Below are 16,451 nucleotides of genomic sequence, written 5' to 3'. Positions count from 1 at the left end.
CCAGAGTGGCCTCCTGCCTGCCTCCTGAGACACTGTGGAGGTCACGCCATCCTTTAAAGACGCAAACATTCCTCGAGCAGTCCCCTGGGCCAGGCACAGGCCCTCCATGAGATAAACTGTTGAAACTGGCCTTCAACAGTTTTCTCATCTGTAAAATGGGGGTGGTAAGGCTACCGTATGGGCAAGTTGGATGAGTTAGCGATGGTAAGGCTACCATGTGGGTGAGTTGGGTGAGTTAGCGATGGTAAGGCTACCGTGTGGGCGAGTTGGGTGTGTTAGCAATGCCGTGCCTAACACAGGTAATCAATCTCTCAGGATGATGAGCAGGCTCCGTGCTAGTTGCCTTATTTCCTCATCTGTTACCCAGGGAGCAGGTGAGACAGCCTGCATGGTCCCTTCATCCTGCCAACCTCTGTCTTCACCCTGAGCCCCACCTTTCTGGGGGCCCTTCTGCTGCTTGAGGCCATGGCTTCCCTTTGCACACCTGGGCGAAAGCCTTGGTCACCAGTCACGTAGGTTTCTGTGCAAGGAGAGGGAGGACATCCGTGCGCTCACTGTGTGCCAGCTCCCGTGCAGGTATGACCTAGGCCAGTGGTCGGCAAACTGCGGCTCGGCAAATCGAGGCTCGTGAGCCACATGCGGCTCTTTGGCCCCTTCAGTATGGCTCTTCCACAAAATACCAGCTCTTCCACAAAATACCGACTTCTGCGCATGGGCCACGAAGTTTCAATCGCACTGTACGTGCACGCCCGCACGTGGTATTTTGTGGAAGAGCCACACTGAAGGGGCCAAAGAGCCGCATGTGGCTCGCGAGCCGTGGTTTGCTGACCACAGACCTAGGCCATCACGTGGAAACTTCCTGGGGGTTGGGCAAGGGGTTGACATGGTGCCCCCAGTCATTTAGTTGAAGAAAGTGAGGCAAAGAGCATTTCAGTGATGTCTCTTCAGCACATTGAACTGGTGTGTGTCTCACTCTCAAACCCATTCTTTCCGTTACACAGTCTGCTTCTACCTGATTGCTCTGCCTCCGTATTAAACACGCCCACATATGCACACGCACACACAGCACATGCAGGCACGCGCGCTTGCACACATAGCCAGCCAGCTCTCCAGCAAAGCTGCTGCAGCTGATAGCAAAAAACACCTGGGAAAACTCAAGCGCAAAAATCTCATTTTCTAAGGCTCAGAACAATCATTCCTTCTCCAGCAACGCCCCGCTGAGTCCCAGGAGCTGTGCGCAGTGGCCCTGAGGCTACATGGCGAATCCAAGGAAAGTCATTGTTTTCCATGATCCTGGGAGGCTTAAGCGATCAGGGGGGCGGGTCCTTGGTGGGTCCTTGCCGTCCTGCACACTCGGGTCCTGGGGGTTCCTGGCCACTCGGGGACGCTCACCTCAGGGCTTGCATCTGACCCGCAGCCCGCTTTGCCTCCCTGTCCGCAGATCGCAACATGCACTTTGTAAAACGCCTCTTGTTTGTTCTGCCCTGTGTTCCTCGGGGGCAGGAAGGGCAGCTTGGTAAGTGGCCTGGCAGCCGCGATCAAGAGCACCTTAGCTTCGCCAAGTTCAATGCCGCGTCCCGGCTTAGGATGAGCCTCCAGGCTGATCCCCTGGTCGCGTCGTGGTTCAGCAGGCCGAGCTCGGAGCTTAGGTGTCCCCTCCGATCTGCAGGGGGTTTCCGTGTTCAGGAGCTGCCCCGCTGGGATATCCGCATGCCTTTCCCACAATCCCCTTCACTTGCCTTCAGGGGAGCTTTCTCTTTGGAAGGGAAACCGCAGTCTCATTTTTGAGGCTCTTGTCCTCTTGAACAAGCAAAGGGCATGGAGTCTAGTGGCATCACTTCCCAAGCAGGTGCTCGCCCGCTCTCCGCCCACCCCACGTCCACGGCCTGCACTGCAGGCCTGGTTTTCTTGGGAAACTGTTGTAGAGTGAGGCTCGCTCCTGGCGAGTCACCACATGATTTTTCACTTGGTGAGGACCGAGCTCCGAGGCTCGTAGCTTTCTCCTCCCTCGTTGGGTCCCTGGAGCGCAGACCCGAGCCCAGGTGTGTGGCGGCAGCTAGAAATGCGGGTGTGATGCGCCTTTAAACAAACACGGTCGGGAAGGCCTGAGCCACGTGCCACGCTTTCAGATTGACATGAGCCCATGGGCACATGTGCCCATCGTCTTTCAAAAACCACCTGCCTCTCTCCGGGAAGAAGTGAAGTTGTGTTACGGAAAGAAAACGTCCAGCCCAGGAATTATAAGATTAGCCTCAAAGGGAAAGGCAGGGAATACCGCTGAGAGACTCTCTGCCAATGAGAAAAAACTGAGTTGTAAGGACGAACATCAACTACATTCTCTAACTTTCCTCCTTGCTTCCCGGCAATGCGGTGGGAAATGAGACCTAAGTTGGAGCGCTCAGTGTTACGGGGGAGGCAGCGCTGGGGCCACCTCAGAGGGAGCCCTCTCCTTGGGGCCTGCGCGTGGCCCCGGGCCGGGGAGAAAGGTGACTGCTGGCCCAGCGCTCTTTTGGCTTCCACCCTTCAGAGTCCGATTTCATACATTTCGAATTTCCTTTCAGTGATGCAGAAATTTGAGAAGGTTCCGGAATCGAAGGTGGTCTTCGACGCCGAGGTTGCCGCGGGAGTCAGGTCCCAAGTTCCTGGCTCTGAGTTCCCCCTGGCGCAGTGCCTGGCAGGTGAGGGGTGGGCACGTGGGCACCAGGAGAATGGTGTGCAAACCTGCTCTGCCGATCTCGCAAGACAAACCGCTAAAACGAGCGTGAAAACATACACTTTAGCCCAAACACTTTGGAGTCCGTTGATCCGCCCAGGGTGCGTTTAGCTTATCATTTCCCTGAAGAGTGTATAGGGCATCTACTATGTGCCAAGCACAGTGGGATGCCAAAGGTTAGGGGGCAGAAATGAAGGGCACTAGCTCCTTATAGAACTATGTGTCCAGGTTGGGTGACACATTCGTCTATTTTATTTTATTTATTTTGAAAATATAATTTTGTTGATTTCAGAGAGGAAGGGAGAGGGCCAGAGAGATAGAAACATTGATGAGAGAGGAACATCATTGATTGGCTGCCTCCCGCACACCCCACACTGGGCATTAAGCCCATAACCCGGGCATGTGCCCTGCCCGGGAATCGAACCGTGACCTCCTGGTTCATAGATTGACATTCAACCACTGAGCCACGCTGGCTTGGCCACATTTGTCTATTTTAACAGCGAGGCCAGAGAGGGGTAATAACAGCCACCATTTATTTATTGGGCATGGGTCTGTATAAGGATTATTCCATAATCCTGCCAGCATCCGTGAGCAGTCATTGTTGCCCGATGCTGCAGGTGCGTGTGAGTGTGTGTGTGTGTGTTTGGGTGTGCTGGGGGCAGGGTGTCCGTCTGCCTTCAGCAGCACCTGGGAGGGACATGCGCTGACGCCCATGGTGCTTGCAGGCTGTGCCGTGGATCCAGCCTGCAGCTTCCTCACAGTGTCCACGGTGGGGTCAGACGTCTCCTGTGACTTCTATGCTTGGACAAGTGACAGCATCGCCTGCACAGCTTCTGGTCAGGTGAGTCCCGGCCGCCACGTGGCCTCTCAGCCTCTCGTCCATCTGTCCATCAGACACACCTGGTAGAATCCATACGGGGCTGATTAGGTGATGCGATGACAGTGTCCACGGCCGATCCCTTGTTCCTCCGTCTCTTCAGAGTGATGAGACGTTGGGAAATGGAGGCGGCATAGACCTGCTTCTGATGGAGCTGCCACAAAGGGTGTTCCTCTGAGCAGCATCGTGTCCTGACCCAAGAGGCAGAAGAGAATGTTGGTGCCAAGCCCCCTCCTGTTCCCCACCAGCTTACTCACCGGGCAGGCTGGGCACGGCATGCCCCTGGCCCTTGTCCAGAACCCTCCGTCCCTCGGAGTCCTGGACCCTGGCATTCCTTTCCATTGGGAAAGTAAAGCGTGACTGTGGCTTACAAAGAGGAAAGTTAAATCTTAGCTAGACCCCGTGAAACGGCTGTTTCTGTAGGCGAGAGCTGGTGGAGTGTTGGCAATGCCACTGTTACCATGGGTGAGGGCAGAAGGGTGTGCAGGGGAGCCCCTCTCTGTCTCCTAACCGCTCCTGCCTCCTCACACAGAGACCTGCATTCCCTCTCCAGCTCCTGTGGACCCGGCCAGAAATTTCCCGTGTTTATAAGCATCTTTGTTTGTTTACATGCTAACATGTAATACATATTTTTCTCCCCTGTACTTTAATAATTAACCTTGTTCTTTTTAAAATAAATCTATTTTTATTGATTTCTGAGAGGAAGAAAGAGGGGGAAAGAGGGAGAGAGAGTAGAAACATCAATGATGAGAGAGAATCATTGATCGGCTGCCTCCTGCACACCCCCCACTGGAGACTGAGCTTAAAACTAGGGCATGTGCCCTGACCGGGAATCAAACTGTGACCTCCTGGCTCATAGATCGATGCTGAACCATTGAGCCTCGCTGGCCAGGCAACCTTGTTCCTTTAATGGCGCACACCAGCCCATCCTGTGGATGTTCACGCTTTACCTTGCATTGGTTGAGGACATTGGTTAGCAGTTCTGCCACGTCACCTGCAGTGGGCCATCGCCTGCCCTGTGTCCCTGCCTCTTGCTCCCATGGGAGTGTGTGTCCATGAGTGACAGCTGGAGGCACATGGAGGGGGCCCCCCTGAGTGTTAGCTCTTTCCAGCTCCCCAGTCTCAACAGAACCACCTGTCTCTCCCCTGGGACTCCCCTGGAATGACATGTGTCTGTAGCTGGCACTGGGGGTGCAGCTGACTGCTCACCTGTCTGTGTGCGCCAATAGACTGGGAGGACAGAACGAAGAACGTGGAAATGTAGCCCGGTGGGTGCCTCACTGTGGTTAGGCTCTGATAACTGTCTGTGGACTGGCTGTCACGGGACGATAATGCAGCCTCTTTCATCTCCAGGGTCAAGGCGCGGCGGGGAACGCCAAGGCCACCGGCTTTGGAAGTCTCAGGTGCCAGGTGAAGGTGCCGCCCAGGGACCAGGGCTCTGTGGCTGTGTATCTGAAGAAGGGTGAGTGAGGCCAGACGGGTGGCCCCAGACTGCTTTCCAGCAGGCGCGTTCAGGGGCCAGACTGCCCCCATATTCCGTGCAGGAGCCCCACTCCCTCCCTCGCTCCTTTGCTTCTCGGGCAGACGTGTCATAGCTGAGCATCTCAGACAGGCACCTGCTGAGGACTTGCCATGCCATTTGCTTTCTCACCCTCACCTGAGGGCATTTTCTCCATTGATTTTTAGAGAGAGTGGAAGGGAGAGGAAGAGACAGAGAGAAACACCAATGTGAGAGAGACACATTGATTGGTTGCCTCCCACATGCCCCTGACCAGGGCCAGGAGCCTGCAACCGAGCTATGTGCCCTTGACCGGAATCGAACCCAGGACCCTTCAGTCCACAGACCGACACTCTACCCACTAAGCCAAACAGGCTCGGGAGACATGTCGTTTTCATTCACACCCTCATGTCTGGTCCTCAGCAAAGGCCTGCGGGGACTGGGAGGGTCATTCCCCGGGTGAGAAACTGAAGCGCAGAGCAGACGCAAAGGCTGTGGGCAGAACCCACGGAGTCCAGACTGTGTGCCCCACCCAGCCCCCGAGGCTGCCTGTGATGTGGGGGCACCTGGGCTGCGGGCTCCTGCAGCTGCCTGTCCTGGGCCTTCCCACCCACGGAGCTTCACTCACCCCCCATCACTCCCCCCAGACCACCCCCTCCACCTCGTCCCTTTCATCTCTGCCCTCCTGGGATGTCATCATCCCACTGGCTGGGGACCAGAAGACAGCCACGGGGACCTGAGCAGGGACGGGTGGGATGAAGAGTGGCAGGCGTGCTATACTCATAGGTCCGTACGCAGGGCAGGTGGCCTGGCTCCCAGCTTCAGACCTGGGCTGCAGACAGCTTGCAGCATGTGGGGACGGGCCACGCCCGGGCCCAGAGCCTCGTCTGACCTCGGTCCTCAGCAGGGACAGCGTCGGTGTCTCCTGTCTCCAGTCCTTCTCCCACCGCTGCCTCCGTCCTGCTCGATGAGGCTCCCTGGGGGCCTGGCGCCCCGAGAGCCCGGGCTTCTCTGATCCACCGCCAGGGTTACCGGACTTTCTGCCCAGTGTTTATCCCAATTATATTCACTGTTCATCTTAAAAATAGCAAAGCGGGGAGGTTATTTGCTAAAAAGAAAATAAACAAATACGACAAGTAGCCCCTCCCAAAAAGTCAATTTAAAACTATTCCGTGGCCTTGTATATAGTTTTTAAAAATGCAGTTCTATTTCTTGTTAAGTGTTGGCTATATTTTTTCTCCTCCTCCTCTCCTGAAAGTTTAGACTTTGGGGGAAATTGCAAGGGAAATTGTGGCGTTTCCTTGCTGCCAAACCAATCAAGGGCAGACTCCTTTTTTTTTTGTCTTGTTTGACTTTTTAAGACATTTTTATTTTTAAGCAGCAAATGCAGACAGCCAGCCCTGCTGGGTGGCGGGTAGTGGGAGAGGGGGGAGGCCGGTAACCGGGGCCTGGCTGCAGAGCCCTGCTCTGGTCAGGAAGGGCCTTGCACCTCCACCTTCTGTAAAAGGGGAAGGGACTGTCCCAGCCGAGGGAGAGCACGCATTTCGGAGCGTCTCTGCACAGTCTGTGGCACCGACGAGGCAGACAAGCACACCCACTCGCACGCCTGAGCGTGTGTGACCTGGAAGAGGGACAGCCTGACGGTGGTTCGGTGGTTCGGAACCACCCTCTGTCTACACCCACCTTACGTCTGCAGCCTTGAGCCTGGAGGAGAGGCTGTGGGGTTTTTCAGAATCAGAAGACGGTGCTCAAAGGTTCCCTGGAGACTGTATGGCCCAAGCCCCCCATTCACGGTTGAGGTCAAGAAAGAGGAAGCATCCAGTGGAACCCGAGACCTCAGGGCATGATCTTCCCATCTCTTAAAGGCCCCCCACACCTGCTCCATTGTCTGGGACGGGACCATCGTGGGGTCCCCTCTGCACTGGCGCGTCCCAGGAGGACTCACTGAGCACCCACAGCAGGATACCCACTTGGCAGGCACTGTGGGTGCAGCTGTAAACAACACAGACGAAATGGCTGGTTGATAAAGAGATTGATCCAGATGCCCTAGCTGGTTTGGCTCAGTGGATAGAGCGTTGGCCTGGGGACTGAAGGGTCCCAGGTTCCATTTCGGTCAAGGGCACATGCCCTGGTTGCAGACTCGATCCCCAGTGTGGGACATGCAGGAGGCAGCTGATCAATGATTCTCCCTCATAATTGATGTTTCTATCTTTCTCTCCCTCTCCCTTCCTCTCTGAAATCAATAATAAAAATATATTTTAAGAAATAATAGCAGGCCTAGCTGACTTGGCTCAGTGGATAGAGCATCAGCGCGCAGACTGAAGGGTCCTGGGTTCAATTTTGGTCAACAGCATGTGCCTCAGTTGCAGGCTCTATCCCTAGCCTTGGTTGGGGCACATGCAGGAGACAAGCAATCAATGTCTCTCTCTCTCTGTCTCTCCCCTCCCTTCCACTCTCTACGAATCAATGGAAAAATATCCTCAGGTGAGGATTAACAATAATAACAAACAAACAAAAAATGATAAGCAAAGGTCAGCTCTCCACACACCGCCGTTAGACCCACAAGGCGTCATGGTGTTTGTCCTGGTCTGTGGGCTCCACGGCCCACCTCCCTGCACAGGCACATCTGAACTGTCATGGCACAGAGAGGATCAGACCACATGCTGCCACTATCGGCCATTGAACCCTGGTCAACTCTGCATTGTTTTAAACATTAAAAAAAAATGTTCCGCCTTTTCCCTAGGCCAAGAATTCAGCACGAGAAGTCGGAAAAGCTTTGAACGAACCGGTTTCCAAAACTCGCTCTCGGGGATGTACAGCCCCGCCGTGTTCGAGGGCCCGGGGGCCAGTCTGACGGAGGCGCACCTCTTCTGCCTCCGTGCGTGTGACCGGGACGCGTGCTGCGATGGCTTCATCCTCACGCAGGTCCAAGGAGGTAATACTGATGACCACCATGGTCTCCAGAGGATGGGGAGTGCGTGGGGTCAACAGCCTCGACAGGGAGGGATAGTATTCACCCTAAACGGCTGCTTCTGCATCAATCCCATCTCCAGGAAGAGCCGAGAACCTGAGAGTTGTACTGAATTCCTCGCCAACCGCCCTTCCCTCCTTCGTCACTCCCACTTCTTGCTGCTGCTTTCTTACTGTATTTGGCAAGGAGACTAATTCCATCCTCACCTCTGCTGTCCATCATCGGACTGTATTCGTTTTGTTTTGTTTTTTTGCCAGTTGTGCCAATCTCCTCACTGCTCTCTCACCCCAACCCCTGTGCTCCCTCAAAATCAGTCTGTACAGCTCTCAGCCCTACTCAGGCTTTCTCCTCCTGAAATGTGAGCTTGTCTCTTGTTTTTGCATCCAAGCTCGCATGTGCATGTCTTTGGTGGATTAAAACGTTGACACGATGAGATAGCCTTATATCCTCGACCCCTGGGAGGGGACTGAAAATGCTGAGTTTAGCTCCCAGCAACCAGTAGTGGCTCAAAGGAGAATGTGTTGCTGGAGTGGCAGGGCGGGAATCTGGCTCGGAGTAAGTGCAACCCTAAAGTTCCTTTAGGTGCAATGCTCTGTGGTTATATGATGTGCATTCATGTTAGTGTTTAGATAAGCAAAAGATAAATAGATAAATGATAGATGATAGATAGATGATAGATTGATAGATACATAGACAAATAGATGATAGATGATAACAGACACAAGATAAATAGGTAGATGCACACATGTGCACATGATCACACACATGTATATAGCATGTCTTTATGGGCACATATTTAGAGACACTGCATTCCAAGCTGGGAAGCCCCCTGCCTTCTCTGGCCTGCATGTCTTTTCTGAGGACACCACTCCCCAGACTCGGTTGCTCACCAGACCGTGTGATTTCCAGCTGGAAAGGCTGACTTCACTTTCCGGAGAAGCCCATGTGGAGGAGTGATTTGTTCCAGGAGCAGGGAGCACACAAACCCTTTTCCATGTGCTCTGGCCGGCGGCCTGCTTGCTGCTCCCGCCCAGTGTCACCTGGGATCTGTGACTTGTGGGGAAGCTATGCTCTCTTGGAGACAGACACGAAACCCAGGCCGATGGCTTCCCAGTCTCGTCCAGCGGCCAGATGTGGGGCTGTGACTGTAAAGCGTTGGCTGGACCCGCCGATGGCCAGGAACAGAACCCGATCCGTCCTTGCCCCGCAGTCTGCAAAGTCACTTAACTTGTGGGTGGATCCCCTCCAGCCCAGCGACACTGCAGCCTCCTCCCACCTCCAACCCTCAATGGCTTCATTTCCACTGATCGTTACTAATGAAAATTCACGATGCTTCCAGACCTGCATTGCAGCAAGGCTACTTGGGGGTGGGGTTCAGAGGGACTCCGAGGCCCCTGGTTCACGTGAGCGCAATGGAAACTGGCAATATGCTCAGCAAGGTGACCTCTGACCTCTGGCCCCACCTCTCAGACACTTGGAGCTCTCATTGATACGCTAACAGAGGTGGGGAACCTTTTTTCTGCCAAATGCCACTTGGATATTTATAATATCATTCATGGGCCATACAAAATTATCACCTTAACAATTAGCCTGCTGTATTGGGCCAAATGTTTTTTAAAAATATTTTTATTGATTTCAGAGAAGAAGGGAGAGGGAGAGAGATATAGAAACATCAATGATGAGAGAGAGAATCATTGATTGGCTGCCTCCTGCACGCTCCACACTGGGGATGGAGCCCGCAATCCGGGCCTGTGCCCTGACCAGGAGTTGAACCGCAAACTCCTGGTTCACAGGTCGATGCTCAACCACTGAGCGCCGGCCGGGTTGGACCAAACATTTAATTAACTCACCCTTAATGCCTCGGCAGGTCCAGACCAAATGATATCTCGGGCCTCATATGGCCCGCGAGCCGGACGTTCCCCACCCCTGGGAGTCTGGCACCTAGAGGAGCAAGTGGCCTGAGAGCAGAAGGAAAGACGCACCTGCCCCCTCTTGATTCCTTGTCTGTTGTTTGACTGGTGAGAGGGACAGTGAGGCGGGAAGACGTCCTCCAAGCTCTCAGCAGGCTCTTCCTGCCCAGCTCTTGGGAATGTGCCAGTAAAGACAATGGCACGGCCATCAGGGAAGAGTAACCCAATTTAATACCAGGCTCCTGAGTGCCAGCTCCCTGTCCGCCTGCGGAATTGTCCCCTGGCCTCTCCTGAGGCCTCTCGGGCACAGAGGCCAGGCCAGTCTCTAAAGGGGCCCCTTCCCATCACACCAACCGCTCTCCTCTCCTGACCCCACAGGTCCCATCGTCTGTGGCCTGCTGAGCTCCCCCGACATCCTGCTCTGCCATGTCCAAGACTGGAGGGACCCCTCCACAGCCACGGCGAATGCTACATGTCCCGGGGCGACAGCCGGCCAGGGCAGCCGCCTGGGGACACTGCTCCTGGGCGGCCAGGAGTTCCAGGGTGAGTTGCCTCCTGCCCACGTTCCTTCAGGACTAGAGTCCTCCCCAGCAAGGTTTGCTGCTGCTCTTGTAGGAGCCCCTCCAGACCCCAAGGAATTCGTGCTTCTGCTAAGGAACTGTACCCGAAATGCTGCATAGACACACGCAGGGCCTGGCGGCCGCTTTTCACAGAAGCGGTGATGCAGCTCTTCAGGCTGCTGGTTGGCGGAGCGAGGCAGGCTCAGCGAGCGGCTCTGCGGGTCTCAGCCGGGCTCACTCGGCATCCGGGGTCCGTGGCAGTTGGCTGGTCTGGTCGTGGTTGGGGTGGCCTGGCCCTGCTTGGCGGCTCCCTCGTCCCTCTCCTGTAGACGGCAGGAACGGGAGGACCAGGAAACACATGCTGGGTCTCCAGAAGTTGAGGCTTGGATCTGACAGTCGCCTCTGAGAGCACATGGCTGACGGGAGTCCAGGCGTGGGAAGACCCACATGGCCTCTGGTGGCCGGAACCTCACAGTCTGGGCGGAAGGGGTGACTGCGGAGGGGTGAAGCCCTGCAGGAAAAATGCCATCTGTCCCCATTCTACAGCTGAAGAAACTGAGGCGCACAGATGTGAGGGCTTCCCAAGGCCTCGGGGCTTGTAGACAGAGGGCTGGGATCTGAATTAGCCCTTGAAGGCCATATGGAGTGTTTGACACACGGTAATGATATTAGGGGATGTGAGAACCCTTCTAAAACCCTGCCATTGTTTTCTGGGATGTTTTAAGAGCTGGATTGTGTCTTATTCATTTTTGGTTTTACACCGTCGAGCGTACAACCCGGCCCAGCATATCCGTGGGGTGCGCCTTTCCCAAAGCCTGGAGGAAAGATCCCCGAGTTGGGCGGAATTCCACGACGCTTAGTTTCTTCTGGGGGCGAATAAAACCCAGCAGCTCATTTATGTGACGGATCCTAGGCATATGGTATCGATTATTCCGTGAGGCAGCCCAGGATGGAAAGGAGCATTTGAAGAGAGACGTGGGATACATTCATGGGCAGTAAATCCACAGTGAATTGCTTAACACGGAGCATGTGCTCAGTATGAGCCCAGAAGCGAAGAATGTGCCCTTGTCTGGCCTCCTGGGGGGGACTGGCTACCCAAGGACTTTTGGAGTCTGGGGTTGTGGAGTTGGTGTTTGTGCATATTTGGGGTGCAGTCAGAACTTTGAGAAGATGTCCTTTGATGGGGATCTCAGGCAGCCTGAGGCATAGTCATGATGTTCCAAACTGGAGGTTGGAGCTACCAGCATAGTCTACTTCAAGATTTAAAGGGCTGCCCATCTGGTGAGGCTCAGTGGTTGAGTGTTGACCCATGAACCAGGAGGTCAAGGTTCAATTCCCGGTTGAGGCACATGCCTGGGTTTGCAGGGCTTAAACCCTGAGAGGCCTGTAGGGCACAGTTGATGGATGATTCTCTCTCATCACTGATGTTTCTCTCTCTCCCTCTCCCGTCCTCTCTCTAAAGTCAATGAAAACATATTTAAAAGAAAAGACTTAAAGGACTGCGGGGAGAAGGGGACAAATGGTCCAGGAAAACGAGGGGGGGGGGCGGGGGTTGGGTGTGAGTTGCAGAGATGGGCTGGGAGGTGTGTGAACAGCCATGAGGAGGGAGTTGTGGGGCCCATGCACCCACCATTTCTGTTTAAGCTTTGTGCCTGGGTTGACCTGGGCCTCAGGTAGGAACCCTCGCAGGGTCTGCATCTCCTCAGTTTCCAGGGGGCATGTCTGGATGTTTTCAACTATCAGGTGTTGGCGGCCTTGATCTTCCTATTTCCAAGAAAGATGGCTTAGAAAGCTCTGGGACGGCATATGTCTCACTTCTGACAAAGGCCTGGAGTGTAAAGGAATGAAAAACAGGCCGAGGCAAAGTCCGCTACTGCCCACAGCGACTGGAAGCTCGATGGGAAAGACGCCTTGGCAGCAGCGCTCCAGGTTCGCTGGGGATTTCAAAGGCTTCCTGTGGTTGAGCGATGGCGAGCCTCGGGCAGATGGCTGGTGTTCCCGCACAGGGTCTGCTTGTCATTATCTCGGGCGCTGGGAGCTCGGTGGAGAGACTTACAATCGTCCCCGATCATTGTCACCAGATGCCCCCGGAGCAGATGTCGGATGGGTGCCTACAAACAGGATGCCCCCGTTGGCTCTTTACAGTGTCGTTGATTGCGTGCCACCGTGTGCTTAGCACTAAGTGGACTCAGGACAAGGCTGATCTGGGAAGGTCAAGAAATACAAGAGAGACCTGGGGAAGTGCTGCAGGGAGGAGAAGGCAGCCGGGGAAAGGGGCACTCTGAGCTTTGGGGAGTCTGGCCTGGAGTCCTGCCCAGCCTGGGACTGTGGATTCCATAGCCACGCAGATGCAGCACGTGACCTCCACAGAGGGCAATTAGGACCACGCAGCCCCCATCAACCCTCAGGAGCCAGGCTCCATGCCAAACCCCAAAGCCCTAAACATATCCGGGAGCCTGCAGCCCCGACTACGGAGCCAGTGCTGATGACTCAGAGTCGGCAGGCCTGTCTGTGGGACAGGGACGCCCTAAACCAGCCGTCGTGGAAAGAATGCAAGGATGTCTGGACAGGCAAAGCCGTCCACCTGAAGGATTGCTCAGCAGGGGGCATGGGGTGATGGTTGCTTGGGTCCTGGGTGCCCTCTCACGATCAGTGACATCAAACCAGGGACGTGTGGGGCATGGAGGGAAGGTCTTCATTCAGGAAACGAATTTGGTGGTGGATGGACTTGGGCCCTGCGTTTACTCAGTGGCTCCAAGTGTCATTGACGGCCTCGTTGTCCTCATTCGTCCCTCCTCGCCGGCATCTGTGTACTGTACACCAGTTCTCCACAGGGATGGTGGCGGTGGGGGATATAAGAAGGAGTCAGACCCAGCTCCCAACCTCAGGAGCCAGACAGTCACGGTCAAGTGTGAGCTTAAAGAGAGGAGCGCTTGGTTAGTGCTGTGCAAATCCAGACGGTGCTGTAGGCTGGGGATGCTTAAGCAATGAGTAGCCCGGCTAGCGTGACTCAGTGGTTGAGCATTGACCCATGAACCAGGAAGTCACCAGTTTGATTCCCAGTCAGGGTTCAGGCCTGGGGTGTGGGCTCGATGGGGGTGGGGGTGCCCTGAACAGGAGACCAGGGGTCTGACAGCTCTGGTTTGGGGATCCAAAGGCTGGAAGAGACTCCAAGAAGCTTTTAGGGGGTGCACCTATGTGGCGGGAGAGGCCAGTGTGGGGCAAGCGAGGCAGTGTGGTCCAGTGGTCCCCCGTGAGAGCAAGCCCACTCCAGCTCATAGAAATAACCATCTTTCCTTTGCAGGCCTGAACCCCGGGAAGGGACTCAGGGCCCCCTGACCAGTTTCCAGCAGGTCTATCTCTGGAAAGGTAAGCTCTGCGCTGGGGGGTGGGCAGGACACGGATGACGGGAACCTGCCCGGCCCTGGCCCTCACTCCTGGGGCACACTGCTCTCCAGGGGGAGACGGCAGAGATGTTCTTTCCAAGCTTGCGCTCTGTGTGGACTAGCAGGGCCTCAACTCTCATCAGATAAGACACCAAAGTCTGAAAGAAAAAGGGCAAGTGTGGAACCCAAGAAAGGAGGGAGGAAGGAAGGACTGGCTCCCGTGAGGCCAAGTGCGCTGGCCACGGGCGCCCTTGTTCCTGGGATGGGAGCTCTGACGGCAAGGCCAACTACGGGGAGGGGGCGCGGTTTCTCCCGGGAGACTTGGCCATGGGTGCCTCGCTCCCTGAGAGCAGGGGGAAGGGATAAGGCCCCTGGGGGTGGTGCATAGACTCCCGCCATGGTGGATGCACAGAGCAGGGCGCAGGGAATGAGGAGGCTCACATACCTGCATGTTCGGCATCGCCTTCCTGTGTGTCTGGCCTCCTTTGAGTTTCCTGAACGTTGGCCGAGTGCCTACTCAGAGCAGGGACTGTGAGGGCACGTGGGATCCATCTGAGGACTATGGGATGGGAGAGATGGGCAGGGCACAGCCTTGACCTGTGAGGCCGTCCAGTCTCAGGAGGGAGCAGGCAAGAAGTGGACCGTTGCCTGTCATGGCTGCAGGAGCTGGTGAGAGGCACGAAGAGAAGATCCCGGCCACTGTATCCCTTCCCTCCTCTCTCCACGATCCCTCCCTCCACGATCTCTAGTCCCTGAGAGAGAGAGAGAGAGCTGGCGACCTCTTCCTGTGCTTGTGAAATGGTGTGAAAGAGGCAGAGTGTGGGCCTGGAGTGGCTGGGGATGAATTCTGCTTCCATTACTTACCACCCGTGTGACCTTGAACACACATCAATTATCCCCTCCAGCCCAGACCCCCGTGGGTAATGCAGCAATAGAAATAGTACTTGCCCCGTAGAGTGGTGTGGGCACTGGCAAGACAATACATGTAAAGGGCTCAGAACCGTGCCCAGCTCATGATAAATGCTGATTCATGTAGGTGGTGGTGGTGATGGATGGGGAAAGAGCAGGAGAAGGAAGGAGGAGGAAGAGGAAGGGGGGAGAGGAAGAGGAAAAAAAGTACCCATTATCATCATCATCTTCATTTTGAAATGGTATGATGAGGTCATACACTCCCTCTCTCATTTAGTCTTACCTATAAGGTTACTATACAGGCGGGGGGAGATGACATTTTTGTTCATTTTTCCAGACAAGAAAAACGAGACTTAGAGTAGTTGAGTGAAATGTCCACAGGAGGTCCTGGGGTGGGACCCAGACCCTGGTCCCAAGTTCAGTGCCTCCCAGTTCTCAGGAAGTTCCGATAAAGGAGGAATTAGCTGGTAGAAAATCAAGAGATGGCGTCTCCCTGGGCTATTTCCCACACTAACCAGGAGCGCCCCTAACTGCCCAGTACCCCATTTTCCCCGCTCTCACTCTGCTGTCACAGGTGACCTGGTCCCAGCTTGGACATTTAATTTTCTTGACTCTCCGTTGATGCACTCGTCACCCACACGGGATAAGTTATTTCATCGCTCGGAGTCTCCATTTCCTTGAGTAAAATGGAAATCTTACTCCTTCCCTTCACAGGGATTGTAAAGGTCAATATTTATGAACATGTTTCATCAACCTGGAAGGGTTTATAAATGTTACTAATTTCAACAGCAAGGACAGTCATAGTTCTGCTTCTGAGCGGTTGGCTGACATTCCACAGAAGGCCAAAGAGTGCAGACCTGCTCCCCGGAATTACCCCAGGTCATGTGTTGGGCACCGGGCTGCAGACCGTGATGACCTCTCACGCATCCGCCTTGTTGGCCTCCTCCCCCCTCCAACATTAGAACAACGATTCTTTTTCTCCTCCTAGATTCTGACATGGGGTCTCGGTCCGAGTCCACAGGCTGTAGAAGGGACATGGGACCAATGTCAGCACCTCCACCAGAAGCAGGTACCAACCCCAAACCCTTTCGATCAACGTGGGTGTCTGGCTGTGGAGACAAGATGGGGATGGGAAGGGGCTAAGCGATGAGTGGACCATTCACGTGGCTCCGTTCTGCACCCGGGATTCCCTCTGAGCTTCTAGCCCAGCTGAGATGGGAGAACCAGCAGAGCTTTGTCTATTACTCGGAATCCCTCCCAGGGCTTGGGGGACAGGGGGAGCAGCTCCCCTCCTGGTGGGTGTGGAAAGGGGTCCTTCTTCTTGGAGTCACGTGATAGCTCTGTGGCTCGTAGGCGTGGACCTGGCTCAGAGTATGATGGTGGATTTTACAGAACCTTCTCAAGTGCCACAAAATCATTCACACTGACGTTGCCACGAGCCCTCTGTCCACAGGGCTCACTCAGGCTGAGCGCATATACTGGGCCACATGGGCCGCGCACAGACTAGGAGTCCCACGTGCCAGCCACCGCATGGCAGTGTGACCAGGGCTGCGGTGGGGACAGGGGAAGTGGGAGTGCAGGGGAGGGAGGGCACTAGGCGGCCTGCAGGAGTCGTCAGGACCTCCGA

At 55.0% G+C, this 16,451-nt stretch overlaps 1 protein-coding gene across 1 annotated transcript in view; it reads left to right on the top strand.

Moving 5' to 3' along the window:
- The window catches only part of TG (thyroglobulin), a 154,923-nt gene that overhangs the window by 34,977 nt on the left and 103,495 nt on the right, over positions 1-16,451 (top strand). Inside the window, exons 23-29 of the mRNA XM_023757773.1 lie at positions 2,562-2,678; positions 3,439-3,554; positions 4,944-5,052; positions 7,832-8,023; positions 10,348-10,516; positions 13,834-13,898; positions 15,813-15,893. Coding sequence (XP_023613541.1) covers positions 2,562-2,678; positions 3,439-3,554; positions 4,944-5,052; positions 7,832-8,023; positions 10,348-10,516; positions 13,834-13,898; positions 15,813-15,893 — 849 coding nt within the window. The remainder of the gene's footprint in view (positions 1-2,561; positions 2,679-3,438; positions 3,555-4,943; positions 5,053-7,831; positions 8,024-10,347; positions 10,517-13,833; positions 13,899-15,812; positions 15,894-16,451) is intronic.

Source organism: Myotis lucifugus, unplaced genomic scaffold, assembly GCF_000147115.1.
Source record: "Myotis lucifugus unplaced genomic scaffold, Myoluc2.0 scaffold_113, whole genome shotgun sequence".
Lineage (NCBI taxonomy): Eukaryota > Metazoa > Chordata > Mammalia > Chiroptera > Vespertilionidae > Myotis > Myotis lucifugus.
The sequence above is the reverse complement of the archived record's forward strand: the minus strand, read 5'-3'. Positions and strand labels throughout refer to the sequence as shown.